The sequence below is a fragment of the Nycticebus coucang genome, chromosome 15 (assembly GCF_027406575.1).
Source record: "Nycticebus coucang isolate mNycCou1 chromosome 15, mNycCou1.pri, whole genome shotgun sequence".
NCBI classification, from domain to species: domain Eukaryota; kingdom Metazoa; phylum Chordata; class Mammalia; order Primates; family Lorisidae; genus Nycticebus; species Nycticebus coucang.
Window position 1 is genome coordinate 13,744,200 of NC_069794.1, and position 24,241 is coordinate 13,768,440.

The window sequence follows — 24,241 nt, forward strand, 5'->3', positions numbered from 1 at the left end:
TCACGATTGTTGTAAAATGCATTTTGTTGAAAACGACATCTAAATACATGCACAATTTAACTGAAAATCATTTTAAGGCTGACCTGTCTTAAGCCTGTGTTTCCTTTCATTTTTGCTCCTGCCTGCTGTTTTTAGGCACAACATAAAAATAATATTAGAAAGAGAACGAGAGAATTGTGAAATATAACTGTACTCACCACAAGGCAAGTCGTTGCTCAATTTCCTTGAGAAAATTGGTATGAAATTTGTGCAAAGGTTCAAAATTTGGGAATAGGAGACACTTCAATGTTTCTGGCATAGTATCCTCTTTGCTCACTGTGCTCTGGAACCACTGGAAATAAAGAGAGAACACACTTGGAGGTATAAAGACTAATGAAGAATGCCTGCAAGTTTCAGAAGGAATGCCACAGCCACATGTGACTGACACCGGAGCTTTTACTGCTAAGTTAGCATCTCAGGGACACAGAGGGCCCAGGCCTTCTTACTGCCTGCCCCGACGTTCCTTGAAGTAGCGTGAGAAGTGTCCATTTCCATATTATTGCTTTCGGAAATGTGTCATGCATTGATTGTTTAAGCCAGGACAAATCTCTTACTGGATAATCACTAACATAGGACACCTGACTACCCCTGCTTCATTCCTGTAAGGATGCCCATCTCTCCTGTTAACACCCTGAGCGGGAAGGTGGCCAAACCAGGGGGATACAGCTGCTGCCTTCCCACGCACTCCCTGTTGTCATTGAGGTGGGTTGGGATTGGGTTCCACCTGCTGAGGACCAAACCCAATACACATTCCATGAGGAACAGAAACTCAGTGATTCCAATTTCTTTCCCACCTGGCTAATTCCCAGAAGCCAGAGGTCAGAAGCAAATCTGCAGTGCCCTGAATTTGTTTCCAAGATGGAACTAGAGGGATTAAAATAATAAAAGGCATTCTTCTGGCAGACTGTGTTGACATGACTCCATTTATTATCAAAGATAAAACGAGGCCTCTGTTCACCTCTGGGGTCTACCTCAAACAAAGGTAAGTAGTTACACTTGTCCACAGGCAAATGTTCCGGGTAGGTGCATGCGGACAGTGAATGTTTAATTTTCCCCTTGGGAACTTCCTTCCTTTGCACTTAAAATCCCAGTTATAGAATTTTTTACAGAGTGTATCCCAAATTGAATATATGATTGGCATTTAAATTCTTTACCCCAGGATCAAAATCCTTTCAATTGAAGTCAGAGAACCCAACATTTAATTAAATCCAGCTTCTCTCGTAAAGCGGAGTATTAGTTGAGATAAATTATGTAATTTAATGCTTTAGGGGAAATAGTGCGCATACTGAAGTGATGACTTCTAGATCCTTCAGGTAGGTCCGCTCGGTGGTGGCTACTTCTTTAGCAATGAAGTACGCTTTGTCGGTCGGGAATCTCTGCAAAATCCAACAAAAAATTCAAGGCACAATAATCATTTTAGTGGAAGTCTCTAAGAATGTCCTAATTAAAGTGATAGATTACTAACTTAAGATCTTTTGTTAGGGGCATCAAGGCTAAAAAAAGTCTTATTATTCTCCTTTCTGTGTTACAGGAACTAGGAAAAAAGAAGAGATTTCCAGGCCGGGTGTGGTAGTTCATGCCTGTAATCCCAGCACTCTGGGAGGTCAAGGCAGGAGGATCCTTTGAGCTCAGGAGTTCAAGACCAGCCTGAGCAAAGAGCAAGACTCTGTCGCTACTAAAAATAGAAAAAAAAAAAAATAGCTGGGCATGGTGGTGGGTGACTAGTCCCTGCTACTCTGGAGGCTGAGGCAAAAGGATTACTTGAGCCTCAGAGTTTGAGGTTGCTGTGAGCTATGACACCATGGCACTCCACCCAGAGTGAGACTGTCTCTCTCTCTCTCTCTCACACACACACACACACACAAGAATAGATTTCTAGGAGGAGAATATAATTCAGGAAGGTTTCATTTTGCATAAACATCACCATTAGCAAAAGGACTCAAATCAGGAAGATGCTAGAGGGATGCAGTCCCCAGGAAACTCACAAAGGTCCTTTGTCAAGCTGCCGACCAGTGGCCATGGTTTGATTTGTTTGTGAAATCAAAGGTAGGAACACAGATGGCTGGATCTAAGGGGACATGGGCTCTCGGTTCCCTAAAGCCTGTCCATTAGGCCAGCAGCCGGCACCCCAGCAGAGCTGGCTGGCTATCGGCTTTTACTCTCTCTTGAAACACTAAGTACCAGGGAGTCCCCTGTGGCCTGCCATCCTGCCCACTTCCCTAGGAGCCCCCCTGATTCCCACTCTGGGTATCCACACAACAGAACTGAAAGCAGTGGTTGGAGCAAACATCTGTGCACTGTGCTCACAGTCCCCAAAAGGCAGGACGACTCACAACTGTCCACTGACATTTGCACTGATACCAAAATGTGGTCTAGACGCACAAGGGAGCATCACTCAGCTTTAAAAAGGAAATGAGCCCGACCCATATTAGAACATGGGTGGGCCTTGAGGATGCTCAGCTGGGCGGAATAAGCCAGTCACAGGCAGACGAATGCTGCATAATTCCACCTGTCTCAGGTGCCTCGGCAGGCAGATTCAGGGCCTGGCAAGGGGGGTGGGGAGTTAGTGTTTAATAGGTGCGGAGTTTCTGTTTGGGAAAATGAATATGTTCTGGAGGTAGGTGGGGGGGATGGTGGCCTAAGAATGTGGACGTACCTAATGCCAGTGAACTGCAGGGACACTTGAAAATGGTTGAAACAGTCTCTTTTACACTGTGTATTTTACTAAATTGAAAACCTTGCACACACAGGCACACAGGCACGCAGGCACACAGGTATATGCAGGCCTGGCCCCCCGCCTGGCACCTTTCTGCGGCCCTCCTCCTCGTCCTCCGTCCGCTGGCAGGCCTGGTCACTGAGCAGCGGGCTGATCAAGGGAGACGCCTGCTTGGTGTCAGGGCTGAGGTTGGGGGACAAGGTCACGTTGGCGGGGGCAGCTCCTCCCTGGGAGGTGACGGACAGCTCTGAAAGGTGAGGGCTACCAGTCAGGGAGCCTGTTTGGGGATGAGAAGTTTTAAAGAAAAGAGCAAGTCATTTTTTTCTGGGCTCTGATTTCTATCCACGACTTTCACCTTTTCAAACCTTTAGAACTTTGTCTACCCTCTAGCAAATTCAGTTCAATTCATTATTTTCTCATTTTCTCCCCACGCTGAAGCTGCCTTGATATTGAAGACTGAAGTTATGAATAATTCAGCACAGCCTCAGTTATGTAACCGAGGATAAGATGGAGAACTTTGCTTTTGAAAATGAGAACAGCTTAGAAGCATAGTGGATCCCAAAATAGTATTTTCATCTCCCAGCTACTGCCTTTGCTTCTAAGAATTACTCAGGAGCAACACAGTGTCTAAATCACAACGAGACAGGGAGGGATGATTAGAAAACAGCTATACTAACAGGCATCTAAGCAACTGCTGTACTTAGGACACGCTACGTCTCGTGACAGTAGGTCACAGCTAACGGGAAGATCAAGCAACTACCTCCCATTCTACAAAGAACAGAAGCTTGTTATACCTGGAGATGTCCTTCCATGTCTGTCACTGTTTGGGACAGAAACACTAGTATCACATTACAGGCAAAGATGGTCACCCAGAAATGCAAAGCCGGAGTTCATTGCATTATCACAATTTTCCTTTATGAGTCAAAAATGACAGGTTACTTCATCAGTCCTTGAAAATAGATACTATATGAAATAACACGAAAATGTACATATTACCCGTTATGAGTCACCCAAGGGAGAAGATGTGCCCAGCTCTTTTGTCAACAATTTTACAAATGTCTATACCTGGATCCATTGACATTAAAGGGGACATTTTATAACATATTTCTAACCTAAGTGTTTTTATCTAACACTTACATTTATGATCCTAACGCAGACTCGCTAGAGCTAATATTAGGTAAACAGAGTTAAAGTGACCTGCAGTCCCACCTGTTACTATCACAAGGAAAGACAAGTCAGTGCTTCCTCCATTTTTCAGTACATAGCTGCAGGCTCTCTGCTACAGCACACAGTTAAGAATCTCCAAGAGAAAGGTCAAGGGCAGTTTTCCAGGAGGACCCCCATTTTCTTGACATCTATTCTCACCCCCCGGAGTCATTTACATGCGTTTTGAAATTACAAGATACAACAGCTTAGGATGGAGGGGTAGGGGCAGTGAATTCCATCCCAGTATGAATGAACCATGGAGAAACCACTGCCAGCCCCCACCCTGGTCCCAAGCTGACCAGTTAGCTGTGTCACCAACACAGGGTGGGGAAAAGCCACCACACCCAGAGAACAACAAAAAGCAGATGTCCTGCCCATTGACCACTGGGCAGCAGGATGATCTTTGAATAACAAGATTAGAAAATGTGAGGAAAAAGCAGAGTCAGTAAGTTCAAGTTTTGAAAATCCCTCTACTTTGAAATCCTCACTTTTTTCCATATACCTCACTAAAACGAAGCCCTGGAGCCAAGATCCCATTCACCCCACACACCACCAGACCCCAGAGAACCCCGGAGAAAAAGGCCAGAAATTGCTTCACAAAATGTCAATTTTATTGACACTAGTGCACAACTGAATACAACAATTGAGAAAGAGTTGGAACTTGTCAAATGGAAATAGTGACAACAAATTAGAACTGCAGTTGTTTCAAAGTGCTACACTATTCTCCTTTTAAAAAAAAAATCACAAAAAGTAAACGTTTATCACTACAAATAGGAATGAGAAAAGAGGAATTCTGGCAGTCTGTCTAGAGATCAAAACATTTCATGCATTTGTGAATTGCTGTTTGAGAGTCACTTTTTATTTGTCCACTGTAATCTGGCAAAATTCGGGAGCTTACCTTCAGCTCCCACGAGGCAGTTACAAGTGATAGCATGCGGGGCCTTGACCTTGCAGGAATGAAGGACAGAGAAAGGGCATTCACCTCAGCATTGAGAGAGTTGGGAGTTAGGTGGCTATCATGAAGGGGCCCCGGGTGTGAGGAAGTGACAAGGGGGGAGGGGTAAACTGCCACCCTCGGGACAGGGGGACAAGGGTGCACAAGCTCACATACAGCAAGTTCCACCCTCGCAGGGTCAGACGCTACCACCCTTGCTGAATCCCCCTGCCAGCACTTACAGTATTTAGGAGACGGAGCAGGCTAAAAGAATGAGGTGACAGACTATGGTTCCTGGAGAGGTGGCTCCCCCTGCCCCCACCTCCACCAAAAAGACGTGACAGTTTAGAAGAGAGAGTCATTTAGATTCAGAAGAATCCCTGTGGGACCACATCGGAGACAGGATGCAGAATACAGAGGGCTGAGCGGGAACTTCACAGTCCCCCATGTGCCCAGGGAAAGATGGGGACAGCGGAGCACCAGCCCACAGGATGCTGGGCTACACTCCAGGCCTACATCCTAAAGCTGTGTCCACGCGCTGGATGCCTGCTATGCTCGGAGGAGGACCAGGGCAGGTTGGTCCATTTCCTTTCCCCATGAGGCTACCACAGCTGGAATTGCGTACATTCATGGGGCCTAAGAGAGGGCAGTGAGGCCAGGCCAATCACTTAGTTAGGCGCAAGGCCTGTAATTAGCACTTAGCACTCTGGGAGGCTGAGGCAGTGGGACTGCTTGAGCTCAGGAGTTTGAAATCAGTCTGAGCAAGAGAAAGACCTCATCTTTACTAAAAATAGAAAAACTAGCAGGACATAGGGGCAGGCACCTGTAGTGCCAGCTACTTGGGAGGCTGAGGCAAGAGCCTCAAGAGGATGGCTTGAGCCCAGGAGTTTGAGGTTGCTGTGAACTAGGGTGACATCACTGCACTCTACCCAGGGCGACAGACAAGACTGTCTCAAAAAAAAAAAAAAAAAAAGAAAAGAAAAGAAAGGGCAGTGAGTGTATCTAAACAGAAAGACCAATAAATCAATAAATATCGCCCAGTTTGGTCTAGAACTCTATCCGTAATTCTGAGGAAGGGAAAGGTTTGAAAGTCTGAAGTTCAGTTTTGCTGATTTGAGTTGCATCCCTGGCGAAGAGGCCCCCTTCTTTCTTTGTGAGTAAAACTACTCAGGCTTTGAAAATGTATAGGTGACATGGTTCCAACCAAAATATGTAGAGCTCATTTACTATTTAGCAATTGATGAACTATGTTGACAAGGGCAATTAGAATTTGGCAGCTTGATGAGTAATCAAAACTCTCCTTTGTACAAATTGGTGTCCACACCAGCAGGTGTGAAGGGTCCTGTCTACAGAAGGCCAGTGTCCAAGGTCACAGAGTTATTAGAACTACCTAGAGTCAGTTTTCAGTAACATAGTCCATTTTACAAAACAGTAAACAAACGTGGTTCGGCCATTAGATAAACTGTGCCAAATTTGATTTATACAGCTTTATAAAGCTGTTCACATCTCGCTGCCTGTCACCTGCTTTGAAGCCACAGTCCCAGGCAATGGGGAGAATTGTGACTGACATTCACTGCTACTCAAGGAAATTGTTAATGTTTTGGTATTCCTATCACTTTTTTCTCTACAACAAATTAACCCAAAGTAATTTCCTTCACCGGGGAGCTCTAGGTAAATACTTTTGGGAGGCCCTATAAGGAAGCACCTAACATTAAGGCAATAGGTAGAAAAGCATTTAAAGAGATTAGAAAAAAATTGGTTGTACCCTGAAAGTCTGGAAGCTTCTAATGTTTTAAAAATTGTATTTTCTCTTTCTAAATATTGCCCTGCGTTTTTCTTTTTTTTTTTTTTTTTAAGGCATTCAGTTATATTTCGGGTTAATAACTCTCAAATTCTTACCTCTTCCCAGTTATTTAAACCCCCCCCCACCATTAATCTATATGAAGAAGTTTGAGTTTATGTTACCCCCATGGACTGGAAATGCCCCCTGGCTAATGCTGCTCTCAAGGGAGGTATTTCTAGTAATTGCTTTTTAAAATCTTTTTAAATATACACATTCTCATGGCACAAACAATTACGGAACTTCAGATTAGCACTGCTGTATTTATGGATTTCAATTTGTCACCCAGCCCAGAAACCGTCTGAGCTCTTCTGTCTTTTTAATTTAAAATACATTCATCATTCTTCCCTCCTGGCTGCTCCAGGGAAGCTGGATCCACAGCATCGCTCAGACTGGGGCATTTCTCGACCTGCTCTCCAGAGCAGAGGTGCTGGAGAGCAGTGGCTGTGACACAGGCCTGTGCCTCTCTCCCCGCCCTGTGCCTGCCTCCTCTGCACAGGTGAAAAGCTTAAGCACAAACCCACGCAATTCAGGGAAAAACCAAAGAAGTTTCCAGTCTACTCTCAAGTAACAAAAATGGCATCTCCAACACTTAATTTGACCTGTCCTGATTTTTAAATTGGCCAGTAAGTTGGTCTCCATTTTTTAACAAATAGGTTATTATGAGAGTATTAATAAAAATAAGAATATTGATCACTTTCTCAATTCCTCTTTCCAAAATTTTAAAAAGTACAATTACAGAAAAGTTATCTATACCTTTTCTTCAATAGTCCCCCCAATAAAATTATTTATTTTGCAAGCTTCTAGATGCCACTTATCAAGATCTATCTCCTGTTATTTGGTATTTATATCTCTATGTACCCAGAATGTGCACCAAAGGCACATGCAGGAAAAACATTAGAAATGTCTATCTTTTAAAACAACTCTATTTAAATCCACAGTCTCTAAGAGAATACAATGAAATCTATGCAGAAATCACCTACATTTGAAAGTCAGTTATCAAAAAAACCCAGCAGCATTATGCCGCCTAACAGGTAGTCTCCTGAACAGGCAGGACTTACTATAGTCTCATGTCTAAGCTGGGTCCCCCCTCATTGGAAGTCGAGTAAAAAGCTGGCAGTATTTTATTGAAATTATAAGGTTCCACTAGAAAAAGCTGCTTATAGGATTACCAGTTATTAGTGGTGGTGCCCTCTTCTTGATACCTTAGGTTGTGGAGGGCAACGTGTATGTGCTTCTTACACCCAGTTCCTTTAAGAAAAGTTTTAATAAGCAGCTAAGCATTGACTTTGCGGTTCATGATCGAGCAATTCAGAAAAGCAGCAGTGATGCAACTTGCAGAGAAATAAAGAGAGAAATGCACTAATGGAAAAATGGGAGTGAAGGCACTGGCGTGTTCTTACTCGTGGGGAGGAGTTAAAGGAGACGCTACCCTGTTTGAACATGGTGGTGATGGTGGGGAGGGCAGCAGTGTTAGGGTGGAGGAACGTGGTGCTCCGTACCAATGAAAAATACCATCTTGTACTCAGGACAAAGCTTCCGCCATCAGAGGGAAAGAACAGTTACAATTGACAGGTTTTACAGCAAGATACCTGTTAGGACAAGTGAAAGCCTCTTCAGTTTGGGTTAACGAGATATTAATACTGTGCATACACTGTGACATGAGTTTGGCCTTCCATGCGTAAAAGCATCACCAAGCTCACTGTTATTGGAGAAGCCAGCAATCTTCCCAGTGGTATAAATCCATGCTTTATTGAGGTACTGCACTCTTCTGCAGTGGAGAGAAGGTGAAATCAGACAGTATCTGTGAGAGCCGGCATTTAGGGTGCCCATCAGAATGAAAACCAGATTGTTGGCCGTGAGAGGCTGACAAGTGAGGCTTTCTCTACATCCCCCCACCCTCCTGGTGGCCCTACCCACAAAACGAACCCACAGCTCTGTTCTTTTCTAGGTATGTTCTATGTAAAGGTTTTGATCCACATTTAAATGGATGTTCCCATTGGAAATATGACAGCAAATCCCTTGGTGGTGCTGTCTGGGCTCCCCCCTGCAAGCTACTATCACAGATGCTCTCTGTTTCAATGAGACCTCTCCCCCCAGCTACAGCGATCCCGCTTGCTTCTAAGATCCCCCCGCCCCCTCTCCCCACACTGTTCAAACTGTGACATCAGAAAAGCAAAGTCTTCTATTCACTATCCCACCTTAGTGAGATATGGCACCACTCAGGGTGACCAGCTAGGACGTTTCCTCGTGAAAGCGTTTAGTTGTAATAACAGGATCACTGTATCATAGGGGTGACAGGTATTCCAAGTACAAATTGGTATTCAGCAGTGTTAAAAAAAAAAAAAAAAAGACATCAGACAGTGCTCCAACAATGCAGGGAACAGAAGATATACCATGCTTTGAGGATAAAGACAGAACATTGAAAACAAAGCTTTTCCTTCTAGATAGGTACATGCTGACAAAACACCGCATACAATGGAACAACAGAAACATGTTCTCTCAGATTCATTAAACAAATGACAAAAATGAGAATGAAGTCCCCAGCCTTTTCTCTTTTAAAATGAATTCAGTGTATTAGAAATTTTTTAATAGAACATTATCTAGAGTATTAAATACACGCACAGAGAGAAAAGAACGGAATTGGATTAATAATATAGGCCAAGCTTGTGAGCTTTGGTTAGTCAGGTTTTCATGACAACTTTCCAAGGCAGAAAGGGGGAAAGAGAAGGGGATTAACTCATCAGCCATCCCAGGTGCTTCTAAAGAGAGCGGTTAGAGTGCGTTCGTATCTAAGACCTGTCTCTGGTCTTTCTCTAACGCTCTGGCAGGCAGAGGGATAAAGGCTTTACTTCTTACAAAAGAACTTTGAGGCCCAGGAAAAAGGAGTTGTTAGCTTGGTTTCATGAGTCAGGAGAGGTCATCTGTGGGTAATCAGAGACCAGTCACCACACCACTGCAGGCTCCTAAGTGCCCCTTCTATTGTTTCCCACTCAAGGCCAGCTGACATCCAGATTCACAACAAAGCAAACTCACTCCTCAACCTGCCAGCTGCACCTCCCACCCCAAAGCAGAGCTCATTGCTGTTCAGTGCTTTTTACTACATAACCCCCACCCTCACCCCGTGCCCCTCTCCCCTGGTTCGTGTGCTTTTGCATTTTGTAGTGATTTCTAACTACTTCTCAATATTCTGAAATCGCTACGCCTGGCCCCAGCAGCAGGCTACAGCCTCTTGCAGCACCGTTTTCCATGACCACAGGAGCAGCCCTAGCCTTGCAGAGCTGACCTTTGGGCTGGCTCAAAAGGACTCCTGTAGATTGGATATCCTATGTCAATAGTTGATTTGTGATCCTCCTCACTTTTAAGCAGAAAGCCACCCCAAGACAAATTGTAGTAACATGATCCAGAGCTCACAGGAAGCAGATGAGCTGCTTCTCCAAGTTACAACCAAATGTCAGAGGCCAAGAGGAGGCTGAGGGCTCCGTTTCCAGCTGATACCATGATGTCCATATCACGTGGCCAATCCACACTGAAATCACTCCCAGTAATTTGGAGTCTATTCAATTTTTGCAGCTTTCAGGAAAAAATGATTTTCTAATTCTTCTCCAGCTTCTACCAGGATGATTAATTACTTTTACTAGAAAAAAAATTTTCCTTGTGCTACAGGTTCTGTCTGTGGTTTACTTTGGAGTGATGTGCTATTTTATGAAGCAAGACCTTTCTCCAAAACACAATTCCACCACCCTCCTCTTAAATACATACATGGCATACAAATCAGCCTTTGTAGCCTTTGCTCATTGGGGAACGCTCAGAAATCTCTCGAGGTTACTCAAAGAGATGACAAGCAGACCTTGTCAAGTAAGTACCCAAATAGGTAGCAGTCAGGCCACTTTTGATCTTTGATGTTCACAACTCCAAGTCAAATCATCATGAAGTTTTTCTTTCTTTTTGTTATTATTATTTTTTTTAATAAAAAGCAAATTGCTCTATTAAGTGGCATGCTAATCTTGGTGTAAAAGTCATGGCTTCATTTTAAATCCCAGCAACTGGTGTTAGAGGTATGCACATATGTTCTCTAGAGACCCTGTTTCCCTATATTAAGTTTCACTCAATTAAGCAAAAACAGATGGAATTAAACTAACAAGAGAAAAAAAAAAAAAACCCAACAACCCAGCACCAGTAAATTCTTTAATGTCACCAGAGTAAATTTCTTCAGAAGCTCCTTCAACACTACCTACCCTTCCATGGGTTCTTACAGGGTTATGAAAAACTCTGCTACCCTGGCTCAGTATGAAACTCAGCACAGAGCTACCAGCAATGAGTTATTTTGAAATGTTCACCTCTTTAAGGTTCAAAGCAACTTGCTCTGTTACAGGGATTGCCTAGAAAGACTCTTTTACAGTTGGATTCAGCAGCAACAGAATAAGATTCATAACATGAAGTTTGGTGAAGGCTAGCCTTAAGATAACTAAGCTCATGACCACCAGAGGAGAAATGTTTGTACACCACAAGGGCAGAGAGCCATTCTGGGGAATGAACTCTCAGAGTGAAGGTTCCAAGTAATTAGAATAAGGGCCCTCTAAGAGAAGAGATTGAGATAGAAGCAAATAAATTCAAAATGAAAATTCAAAATAAATCTGAAAGCCCCAGGTTTCTTAATTTAAGGCTGTGTCTACCTGGAACCCAATCACTTGCAGATGGCTAGAGTTCCACCAAATTCCTTCTGTACTGAAATCTGAAATAGTATCTTAAGTGGGAAGAAGTTGATTAAAAGCACATGAACACCAATTATTGATAAGAAAAAGGAGCTGTATGTACACTGACAACAGTCTGCACAACATTTAAAATGACAGTTTAATATTTAAATATACGTCTTCCTTTAGAAATTGCTTGAGAACACAATCAAATGATGTGCAGGGCTAATCTAAAAGTCAAGTTTCTGATACAGAGTCAGGTCAGACTGAATTTTGTACACTTGGTGGAAATTTCGAGAGGCTCATGCTACAGTTTAGAGTTTTTCAGGCCTAGCTTTTTCAGTATTGCTTGGTTTGAATCTTCAAAGAAGTTCTTGAGAATAAAATCAGGATAATTCACATGTTAAGTGCAGGCCACGCAGCACAATTTGGTGAGATAAACCTGTGAGAAATTTCCAAATATGAATCACACATGTAGGAAAGAATCCGGCCCGCAGACTTCCTCTAATTAAACGCCTGTCTAATAAAATAGCATCAACGGCATACAGATGACTATTAAGGGGACCGAAGCAATTCATTTTAAGTTCTGGAACTCATTAAATGCATTTCTTCATGCTACAAGAATTTCTTGCATCTTTATTAGCAGCAACAGCAACCACAAAGGGGCCTACAATTGACATATTTTAAAATAATGTCCAACAGAAGATATCAATGCAAGGAGGCCCCGGAGCAGCTGAGAGTGGTTTTAAAATGAGTTTACAAAGAGTCTGTCTTACACAGGCTGGTATCTGAGAGCCCAGAGGCCTGGATTTCTTGAAGGAATTCACCAGTCTCTAATCTCTGCTACCTATTCATCACTCTCCCCCCATCCTTGGCCTTCTTAGTTCAACTTCATGTACAGGTGTGCCCATCTTAAGCCACACGGTGAGACCGTGCAGGGCTATAATGACGTGGGGACGAGTCTCCCACAAGTCAGAGGGCCTGGGGGTAAGATGGTAGAATCTGTTCGTTTCTCCTGAGCTGTGTAATGACAGAGGCGAGACTACGTTATCACAGCCAACCTGCTCGACCAGGCTCAGGGAATGCTTAACTTCACTTCGGGACTCACATTAGAGAATCTTTATTAGAACAGGACAAGTCCCTTAGAGGCAAGTAGAGAATATTCTCAACACATCAGCCTATGTGGCCTTTGAACACACTGGACCTGCTTTAAAAACCATTAACTACATCAGGTTTGCTGCTCTCATAAAGATTGGCCAATAAGCAGAAATCAAGTTGCTTGGCTGGTGTAGAACCCATGAGAGAAAAACTCTGCAAGCAACTCTTGAAAATGGAAAATCTTGTTAATACAGAACTGAGTATGCCACCATTGATCAACTGAGTTTTAAAACGATTTAGATAAAATCACTTCCGGATAAAAAAGCAAAAGAAAGTACCTACTGGAACATGATTTGCTTTGGAGGCTTATATTTGGTGACTCATATGACATGCTGGTGGGTTAGTACCTATGGCTCATTTGTATGTCACTACAGATTGCTATATAATTGGAGGTAAAAAGAAAATTCATTCGATTAACCACTTTCACAAATAAACCACAGGATTTCAAACTTGACTCTGCTTAACTCATACTTGATTAAACCTTCATATAGTCGACTGACACCTTTTTCTAGGTCCAAACAGAATATGCAAACATGTGTTATAACGGCAAAACTCCACGATATAAAAAGTAGTGGTTCTCCCCCACCGATTATGGCCTGTAATTGTCTAAGCAAGGTCTATGAAATCTCTAGTCTCCACATCTGATTTTAATTATTAATCCATACAAGACTTTCCAAAATTAAAATACTGAATCAAAAAAGGTCCTATTGCACCAAGATATTACAGAGACTAAAAAGGTGAAATCTGGACAAGGACATAGTTTCAGCTTCATCACGCAGTAAGTATCTGTATCAGAATGAAAAGTCACTTAACTTCATCAGGACAAGTTTTCTCACCCAGAAAATGAAGGTGCCTGGATAATCTCTAACGGCCCTTCTAGTTTTAAAAGTCTGTGATTCTGTTAAATATATAAATCTCAATCAACATGTAAACAGACTACTTCAATGAATAACTTTCAAACTATCCAACATTCGGTTTGATTCAATCATGCACTGAAGCAAATGATTAGGAAAATTAAACAAAAGAAGTCTGTATAAAAATGGATTAAACTTTCAGAACCTTTAAAGCCGACTTCTCATCTTTCGTGTGGACAGAGAGTCAAATGGGAACCCCAGGGTGACTGCATCTATGTTGTACAGACTGTTGCCAACTCCCGCCCCGTTTCCTAAACACACTCAGCTCCTCCGTCATGATAAAGTCTTGCGATGAGGGCAGGAAGGCCACCAGCACAGCACACGGCAGGGGGATGTCTTCATTGCAACTCTTTTTAATAACTTTATAGTTAACTTAGGATCTAAAAATTTTATACTACAATTTATCTTTTTTAAAAATAGTACCTAAAACCATAAAGTATCAACAATAGGCATTAAGAAAAAGCATTTCCTCTGTGATGCTTTCCGTACTCTTCAAGCAAGGCAAAAATTTAGCTAATATTTCACCATATTTCACTAGATTCTAGAAGGCAAGGAAGTCTGTTTGGAAAGTGACCCAGGGGTGCCTCGTAGAACCAGCTAGGAGGACCCAACTGGCACTTATGACCAATCAGATCAAAATCTGTAATGTTTAAAATGTCTCTAGTTATTCCAACGTGCGACTAAGGCAGAGAAACGATGCAAGTTAAAACCAGGCTCTTTGATCTAAAATGCAGGAATGCTGGCTAAAGGCCCTGACATCAGTGGGCAAGATTTAAAAGAAGTCAAACCTCTCGCTACTTACAACTTTCTTTTTTCTGCTCAGAGAAACGTTTCCTAGTGTCACCGTTTCCAAGCGCGGGAGTGGTAAGCGCGTGAGTGGTAAGTATGTGCATGTGAACCAACCAAGGGCAGTGACACTGGAGGATGGTCATTCTTCACTGTGTGATTCAAAAGCAGACATTTACCTTGCTCACCTACTGGTGACAACGGTGCCTATTGTGAGCCGTTGCTTTTCCCTGCAGACCCACTCAATAGCATCTCTGTATTTCATCAGGAGATTCTGAGAGGTAGAACTATGACTTCTTAAAACACAACTAACAGTGTGATTATTTCCACCAATGCAAACCCAAACCAAACCAGCAATCCCAAGATAATCGGAGCTCACAAGGGTCTGATGACCTTTCTAATAGTTCACATAAAGCCTGGAAAAGCAGCAATACTCCCCAACACCTCCCACTAAGACATTCATTATTCTTAACTAAGATTTCACCACCACAATCTAAACTAGCCATTAATTTACATTTGGCCTTAAATTTTGTCAACTCCTCTTTATGAGGCACAGAACAGCAGCTTTCCCTTTAAGGAAGGGGGAAAGGGAAACCACCCCCTTTCCTGTGATCTCAGCGATACCTCAGTTCACACACTCAACCAATAATTAAACATACACAGAAAACTGCCACGTGCATGTAACACTCTGCACAGCATCAGATTCATAATAAAGTGTTTCTTCCTAGCCTTCAATCAAAAAAATGAACAAGCTCCTGGCAACCACCTTTTCTGGAAAGCAAGATGCTTATGTAAAGTTTTGTTTTCCTTAAAGATTTTGCAAGTCAGCCGGACTCTATGCAAACAGGTACCTGTCCAAAATTTCCTCTGACAAATGTTGACTAACAATGAATCACTAAGACAGATCATCTCAATTGAAACTCTGGACTTATGACCCCAGGCTGCTCCCAGCTGAAGACCTGCCTCCTCACTCATCCTCCTCGGGCCCCTCACTCAAACGCAGGCCATGCAAGGAAACCTGACTTCTCACTAGTGCAGGGGAGCTCAGCACGGCGGGGTTTCTAAACACGAGGGGCTGGTGCCTGGGGCCCACCATTTCGGAGTCTGAGTCACTGGACTCGGTCCCACTGCTGGTGGAGCCTTCGGTCATCTGCAGCGGGGCCAGCTGGTCTGCCATGCCACTGCCATACATGGACTGTGCGGCGGAGATCTTTGTGGGGGTGCCCAAGAGAGGGGTGCCGTTAGCCAGCGTTCTGCCTTGAGAAGCAGCCACGTCCCTTCTGAGGCCATCTAGCCTATCAATGGCCTCTGGGGTTGCTGCTACCTGGCTCAGGATGAGTGGATCTGTCTCTGACTCATTGTATCTAGGAAGACTCCGTAAGTAGGGCCTTTGCAAGATGGGGGAGCAGTTTTCGTAAGGAAGACCCTGGCTCGGTAGAGCATCTTCCCCCATACCCCTCTCCTTATGGTCATGTCCATTTTCGGAAATATAGCCTTGAGACCCAGTTCTGTCCCAACTCATATTTGGACTTGAACTTCTGCTGCTGGGGGATAATGGGGTGGCCAGGAGGCTGTGGCCAGCTGAGGCCCTGAACATTTCATCTATCAGAGAGCTATGTCTTGGGAGTCTAGGGCTCCCGCTCATATCAAAGGTTATGTCTGCTGAATCATCATCAAGGAATTCTCTGGAAGGAGGCCGGGAGGACTTTGCAGAGTGAGGAGAAGCCCTACGCTTAGCCTCTATGCACCTCTCCTCCCTGGAGAGCAGATAAACACCACTGGTCAAATCACCCTCATAATTGTCATTTGTTTGGGACCGAGACTGGGACGCCTGCTCTCTGAGCAGGTCATATTCGCTATCTACGTCACTGCAGTCAATGAAAGGGATGGAAGTGCTGCTGCCCCTAGCAGCCCGGGATGCTGGACCTGTGCCTGGCTGCAGGGGCTGCGGTTTACTCTGCTGGCTCCTGTCCTGAGCGGCCTCCTCCTCTTCCTCTGCCGGCACCGTGACGGCTCCGTCCGCCTGTTTGTCACCCGCGGGGCTCTTCTTCAGAGTGGGGCTGTGATGCGGCCCCGACTCAGAAATGTTCAGTTCCTTTCCTTGCTGGCAGCTCTGGCCACCTGGAGATTCGGCCCCTTCTCCAAACCTAAGACTGGCGCTCTGTGGAGACTGGGCGGGGAGGGGTGAGACAAAGATGAAGGGGAGAGGGAGGCTGTTACGTCAGAGCCAAAAAACAGAGACAGGTCAGAGGCTGGTTAACAGCATCTTAAGCTCCAAGCGGCTGAAATGACTGCCAGCTGAAGGCTGCCCTCCCCAGGGTCGGATCACAGAACTCTGACAATAAGCCAGCACTCAAAGAGGCACATTTGGCTGTGATCCAGAGGGTTCTTTTGGGGTGTGGAAGTTGACAACACTGATCCCCGGCCACACAAGTTAGCCTCTAACTCTGCTTTCTAGGACCCAGAGTCTCATATTGGGTTTCCAAAGTTACAGCCCTTCCCTTCCCTAGGCACAGAAGGAAAACACACCAGGACCCCTGAAGGCAAGGTGCAATTGCCTTCAGAAAAACAACAAAAAACTTCTTAGGGCAGCCCAGCAGGAGAAGGGCCCTTTTTGGATTCACACGATGACACTGCCTTCATGTTCTCCCCCAACAAGGTTCTCATTCTCTTTTAGAGAAAACCCTGAAAACTGACCCAGGGACAGCTCCGGAGAAAACGAGCTCTCGTCACCCTCAGAGCAGGAGTGATAAAGCCTCTTGTTGCCAGCTGTGGTCAGTGCCCTGTAACACAAGCCCTGGGAACTCACTGCCCTGTTCGGTGCCAGCGAAGGCTTCTGACCTCGGCACCAAGCAGGAGCTACTACGCCCAGCAGTTGACGCAGGTCCCCCACCCCCCACACACGAGTGGACCTGTTTAGCTAGGGGGCTGAGCGCTCACTCTCCTGGTTCTCAAGGATGGACCCACTGCAAGCTGAGTTCTCCGTGGCACGAAGCACAGAATGGAAGATCAGGAGTCAGCTGGAGACTGGACACACTCCTGGGCCCCTGGGCCCAGGCTGAGCGCACAAGCACAGAGCTCTGTGTAGCCACCAAGGCCAAGGTATACAACCACTCTATGAAATCCCCCCAGATAAGGCGGGAGGAACCAGAAAGCACAGTATAGAGGAGCCTGGAGAAAAGCAGGCACAGCACTAATGCCCAGCACTGACCTGTTTTGGCACTTCTGAATTCAGTTCTGTGGGCTGGGTTGCAAGGCTCCTGATAGAATGAATTTTGCTGTGTTTTCTGGAAGAAACCACACAAAAGAGCTAAATGAAGGTGAAGTTTTTTTTTTTTTCTTTTAAACAAAACAAAAGGTCCTTTGGTTTGATGTGTTAGGTCCTTCCTCCATAATGAAGGTGCCCCAAGTTGCCGTCACACACGCTGCCCGGGCTTGGGCACAATGGCTCCTGCCTGTAATTCCAGCACTTTGGAGGCTGAAGCAGGAGGATCACTTGAGCCCTGGAGTTCAAGACCAGCTGAGCAACACAGAGAGACCCTGATCCTACAAAAAAATGAGAAGTTAGCCAGGCATGGTGGCATGCACCTGTATTCCCAGCTACTTGAAAGGCTGAGGTGGGAGGATCACGTAAGCTCAGGAATTGGAGGCTGCAGGGAGTGATGATTGATCGGGCTATGTACTCTGGCCTGGGCAGCAGAGTGAGACTAAAAATAAATATAGACTACCTGAAAACAAACACATAGTCATCCTCTTATAACACTTGTACAATTCAGGGGTTATTAATTTGAAAAAATTCTCAGAAGCCCCTTGTTCTAGCTGAGCATTGCCTTTCTGGTCATGAGAGGGGTCCCAGAGGAAGAAGCTGGCTGGGCCTTCACACCCTCCGAACTGCAAGCTACCATCTAACAGAATGGAATCTATTCCGGTACTTGGGTTATTCTTTTCTATAACAGAGGTGATTACCACTAATTGGCTAACTCTATCAGAGTGAGGGAGAGGCCTGCCCTCTGCATCATACACAGATTCAACAGTGAACGGAAGTGACTTTAATGCCACCCACCCATGTCTTGTCTCGTCCCTTTCTCCCCTTGCCACATGGAATAATCATTAGAAACCTTTCAGGTCCTGAAACTCATGAAGTTGTGTGAGTCTCTGTAAGTATACAGTGATTATATTCCAAGTTTCAACCTGCTTTTCTTCAAAATACCTCCAATTAACACAAAAAAGCTCAAGAGCATTCTGAATCAAAGAACTGGCCACTTCTTAGATAGTCCTCAGGTACTAATTGTTAAGTGTTAAAGAGAAGGAAGGGGTTTATCCCAGATAGGCAGCAGAAAACCTTGTGAACGTTTCATTTCTGGAGCTGGGATGAGAAATGGCCAGAGACTGGTACCCGGAGTTGTAAACAAAAAAGCCACAGCAGCAGGTTGGTTTTGGCAAAATCCAAATAAAACACTGACATGACCAGAATGTTTATCAAATAGGGAATCAGATAAATAAAATGTAGCACCTTTAAAATATTACAGGGCATTTAAAAGATATCTCAAAAAAATAGGGTAGGGTTAAAAAAAGATGCAGAATTATAAACAGTCTGAGAGTTCTTCAGTGAACAGAAAGCACACACCCAGAGCACAAATCTACACTCTGGGGATGTGTGAGCTGCACACAGAAAGGAGCCTAACTCTGACGAGGGGTGAAGGGGACCAGTGAAGGCCACTGGCTCGAGGGGGTTTAGCCACATCTGTAACCACAGCTACAAACAGAAGAAGTAAACATGTTGAAACATTACTTGTTATTAATTCTAACTAGTAAGGATATGGGTCATTTGCTGTCTTCTCAATACTTTAAAAATTGTAAATTTTGAATGTGTGCACGTGAAAAAAGAAAAAGTCTTTTAAAACCCCACACGCACCAACTAGTGCCTCGGGTCCCTCTCTGTGTTCTCTGCACCTCGCTGTGGCCTCGGGCGGGGTTCTGCTGCTCTGCTCTGGGGACACAGCAGTGCCGAAGAGTGCTGGGCCCTGGAGCCGGCTGGCTGGGCCATTTACCTGCCCTGAGACCTCACTTAACCTACAAGAACTTTAGTGTCTCCACCTTCCCAAAAGGAACAGAAGGACATCAGAAATCACGAGCTGCTATGAAGACCGGATTGGCTAATACAGGCCCAGCACTTAAAACGTCTCCTGACACGTACTAAGGGCTATAAGGTTTGCCAACGACAAGCACAGCAGCAATACATCCTGTTTCTGCCCAAAAGTCTACATAAATACTTTTGACCCAAATCTCAAAATACTAAAGGACTCATCCATGAGACCACTGTACAGTGTGTTACTCCCACTGTAATCTCTCCGCTCTCTTGCCCTCTGCCAGCCACCTCACTGTATCTCATCTTACTCTTTTTACAATTTTATTTATTTATTTTTATTTTTAGATAGTGTCATTCTGCCACCCTCACTAGAGTGCTGTAGTGTCATAGCTCACAGCAATCTCAAACTCCTGGACTCACTCAAGTGATCCTCCTGCTTAGCCTCCTGAGTAGCTGGGACTACAGGCATCTACCACAACTCCCAGCTAGTGTTTTTTTCTATTTTTAATAGAGACGGGGGTCTCCCTCTTGCTTAGGCTGGTCTCGAACTCCTGAGCTCCAGTGAGCCATCACACGCGGCCTTCCTCATCTTACTTACGCAGACACACCCCAAAACGTTCCTGTCTAACATTGAACTCGCTGAGGCTGATGGTGATGTTGTAACTTACAGTCACTGGACGCCAAGCCTGGGTGAAGAAACATTTGGCAGTAATGAGCCTTTACTGGAGATGAGGGGCCTCCTCGCACGGGCAACAGCAGGGAAGCTTCTCTTACCTTTCGAACTGCACCTTCTTATGTCCTCCTTCCTTAACATAGTCAAGAACCTGCTTCTGGGTCCGACCACTGAAACGAAGACCACGAGAAGAAAGGGGGAGAGACCCCAGGAGTTCTCATCTACACTCCTAGGCACGGCACCAGCTCCCCTTCCCCGCTTTCCCTACGTGGGAGGCATATGGGTTTCCTCAGCTGACCAGGGCTAGTAGCGACCCTGTGAGAACCTGGGTTTGTGTGTTCACTTTCCTGATGTTTTCCTTACGTAGAGAGAAAAAATGTCCGATTACCTAACCCCACTTAGTGGTGGTGTGTGGTTAAGAGACCATCCCGAGAGCCTCCACCTTTCAGGAAGGCAGGGGCAGCTGGCGAGTGCCGACGGCAGCGTCTGACACCCAGCAGATACGTGAGTTATCTGAGGAAGGAGGAGTGGAAGGGGAACCAGTGACGGGCAAGCCCACGTACTGCTCTACGAAGCCACACCCGAGCTAGTCAGACACCGTTAGTCCGTGTTACAGTGTCCTCTTAGGGGTACTCTGTGACTGCTCACACAGCCCAGCGGGACAGTCCAGCGGTCTGCAAACGCCTCTGTCAGCCAGAGCTCCTGGGGGCCACCTTGCCTACCTGCTGGATTGTTACTGTACAATACCTCTGTATTGTACAGGAGCAGGGAAAACGTCTGCAGGGAAGGCAGACAGGCTCCAAGTGGCAACCTTACCTGAACCGGAATGATGACCCTCGACTAAAGAGAACAGGTTTGGGCTTTGGTTTGGGCTCTTCAAAAAGTCTAAAAAAGGCATGATGTTCAACGCAGATTTTCCAGAAGGACTTGCAAAAATCCCGGCTGGCCATCAGGAATTCCAAGGTGTCCTGGTAAGAGCTCTGAAAGGGAAGATGCAATTTTGGGGTTTTTGCCATTACCCACAGATAAGGGGAAAGTGGGTGGAAAATCATCTGCCCACTAAAATTTCAATGGTGTATTTTATTTTACTATGACTATAAATTCAAAGATTTAGTAGAATAAAGTTATTCCTAGTGACAAGACATAGTCACTATTCCATCATTTTCCTACCCACAGACTGCGTAGGAACTAAGAGAAAACAGTGGTATACGTTCAGCAGAAGCAATATTATTTTTTGACAGAATTCATAAACAAATTATGTTTACTTGGCTTATATTTCCTTCTTAAAAAAATCTAGATACCGAAATTCCTTTTTTGCCTCCTTAAAATAATTGAAACACAATTTTTCTTTGTTTTCCTCCTCCCATTTCATATTAACTTTGATTTCTGTCTTTTTTTCTTTTTGAGACGGAGTCTCACTTTGTCACCTTCGGCAGGGTGCTATGGCATCAGTGCTCACAGCAACCTCAGCCTCTTGGGCTCAAATGATCCTTTTGCCTCAGCCTCCCCAAGTAGCTAGGACTACAGGTGCCCACCACAACGCCTGGCTAGTTTTTCTATTTCTAGTAAAGACAGGGTCTTGCTCTTGCTCAGACTGGTCTGGAACTTGTGAGCTCAGGCATCCACCGGCCTCAGTCTCCCAGAGTGCTAGGATTACAGGCGTGAGCCACCGCACCAGATTGACTTTTTGTTTTGTCTTAAGTTGTTTCCCTATAAGGTAGTACACAGTTCAAGCCTCCAGGTGGCCTGAGGAACTACACAAGAAATGAATTTTTTTTTTTTTTTCCTGGAGCACAAAAGTATCACTCTTGGCTAAAAAATTCATGTCCTTTGATTCTGGAAAGGAGATACGGTAATTTTCTACCTCTTCACTGAACGGTCCTAATTTGAAGTAGCCATACCATATAAATAAAAGTTACCACGATCCTTAACATTCTTAGCAGCTACAACTATTTGGGGGAATCTCACAGTTTCAGGCAGACCCAGCTCACAGACAGAGTGTGCTGTCATTCATCTGCGCGGCAGCTTTCTGGAATGCAAATGGATTTTCCCATAAAAAACCATTAGCATTATAAGGGCAATACGCTCCCCAGGTCAGACCAGGAAAGCTCGTTTAATCCATATTGTAGCTAATCTGGAAGCCTGCATTGCCACTTAGCATCCTTTTTTCCATAGGAAAAAGAACTCTTTGTTCTGGTTGGGGACAGACTCCTGGGATATACCGTCCATCTTCTCTGTGGCCATTTCTGCCCAACAAAGATGATGTTGCTCTTCCCTTCCCCATCCCAGTCCCTGTGTGAACCATGTTTTTAGGGGTTTTGTGGGAAACAGGTGGGCAGGACCTGGTGAGCCCATGGGAATGTGGTCCATCGGAGTCTTGGGGACCATGTCTGGGTGATAGCCACTGCTGAACAGGGTCTCCAGGTGGGGCCAGAGGCTGGGTGCTCAGCAACAGCACAGCTCAGGTTGTCTGTTGGGAAGGAGCTGCCCGGATCTGTACAGGGAAGTGACCCTCTCCCTGGTATACAGCTGGGGCTCTTTATACTCTCTCTGTGTACTGAGGATGACGGCGTTACTGAGCATCTGGATACAACTGTCCACTCGGCACTCGGTGTTCGTTCTTATGAAAGCACCTGGGTAGCGTGGCCCTGCCGAGTGCAGACCTCCCCCCGCTCCCCACTCACATTGGCATCGGGACGCAGCTTGATGAGAAAGCGCTTCCTCTTAAAGCTCAGCTTCCGCACCTTGGCCCAGTTGAAGGCATTGATCTTGGTGAAACCCTGAGGAGAAAGACAGCAGCTGCTGAGCAGGAAACGCGTAACAAGTGACCTGCTCAGGGACGTTGGGAGCAGAGGCTGGCGAAGAGAGTGAAGATGCCTTCGGCAGAGAATTCCCAGGACCCGCGCTGATACCTGTTTCCAGTCATTCATTATTCCTCACTAATTGTGTGGTTTGGCATTCAAGCTTAGTCTGCCTCCAGGGAGAGAAGGAGCTGGTCAAGGTAAGGGTGAAAAGAAGATAAATAGAAATAAAAACCATGACAACCACCACAGTAATTAGCAGCCATCACATTTGGAGCGCCAGGTACTGTCCTTAGGGCTTAACAGACCTCAGCTGATCAAACCTTATCCTACAAAACCCAGGCAGCCAGACTTACTGCCTTCATTTTCTAGATGTGGGAAGTGCAACATGGATATATTTTAATTTGTCCAAAATCACACAGGAAATGTGGTAGAAAGAATCATGAACATGGGCTTTAAGCTATCAGCAGCTCCCGCTAGTACCCAGCAGCTTAGCAATTGGCGCCCTCTTTGTCCACATTGGTTTGGTTTTGTGCCCACTGAGCTTCTAACAGCACCAGAGAGAGAGAGGACCAGAGGCGAGCCCTGCCACCTGTCTCCAAGGCCAGCGCACAGGGCAGGACACACAAGTCCTTGTCATCACGGGTAGCCTGGTGGGGTGTGGGGGGCCTCCAGATCCCAATTCCCATCTGCCCTATCTCTACTGAAATTAGAAATCCTCTTGCACCCACCTGACCACCAGGCTGATTTATTGTAAGTGGTGAGAATAAAGCAATAGTTTCTGGCAAGAAGATTAATGCCATGATACAGCCATTATACATGATTAAATGACCCAGGGATTCTCCATACTTATTTTTAATTTTATTTATTTATTTATTTATTTTGGAGACAGAGTCTCACTTTGTTACCCTCGGTAGAGTGATGTCATGTCACAGCTCATAGCAACCTCAGATTCTTGGACTCAAGTGATCCTCTTGCCTTAGCCTCCCATGTAGCTGGGATGACAGGCACCCGCCACAATGCCCAGCTATTTTTTAGAGAAGGGGTTTTGCTCTGGCTCAGGCAATCTACTGAGTGCTGGGATTACAGGTGGGAGCCACGGTGCCCAGCCTCTATCTTCCACATTTAGATGGTATCAAAGGCAGTCAGAGCCAATCTATTTGGTGGGAGGCACTTCTTCTCCCTCCTTTATGATTTTTAGAAACAGTTAAGGGTTGCCATTTTTGAAACTTAGCAGTAGTCCTGAAAACGCTTCTGGGTTTTATTGTTGTTTTTCTCATCCGGTGCTCATGGAGCATGCACGCAGGTCAAAAACTGTTAGGGGAAGTCACTGCTTCCAAGGTTGTACTGCTCTCAGAGTGCCGCTCCTTACCACCACACGGGAAACCAGG

General features: G+C 45.1%; 1 protein-coding gene across 3 annotated transcripts in view; it reads right to left on the reverse strand.

Moving 5' to 3' along the window:
• FARP1 (FERM, ARH/RhoGEF and pleckstrin domain protein 1) overlaps positions 1-24,241 on the reverse strand; it is a 285,816-nt gene that overhangs the window by 40,899 nt on the left and 220,676 nt on the right. For 2 of the 3 annotated variants that reach the window (XM_053563573.1, XM_053563574.1), the window contains exons 9-16: positions 22,734-22,829; positions 20,866-21,029; positions 20,151-20,219; positions 17,499-17,574; positions 16,214-16,457; positions 2,845-3,032; positions 1,326-1,415; positions 198-331 (exon numbers count right to left, since the gene is read on the reverse strand). In XM_053563573.1, the coding sequence (XP_053419548.1) occupies positions 198-331; positions 1,326-1,415; positions 2,845-3,032; positions 16,214-16,457; positions 17,499-17,574; positions 20,151-20,219; positions 20,866-21,029; positions 22,734-22,829 (1,061 nt within the window). The remainder of the gene's footprint in view (positions 1-197; positions 332-1,325; positions 1,416-2,844; positions 3,033-16,213; positions 16,458-17,498; positions 17,575-20,150; positions 20,220-20,865; positions 21,030-22,733; positions 22,830-24,241) is intronic. The other variant, XM_053563575.1, reaches the window with a different exon arrangement.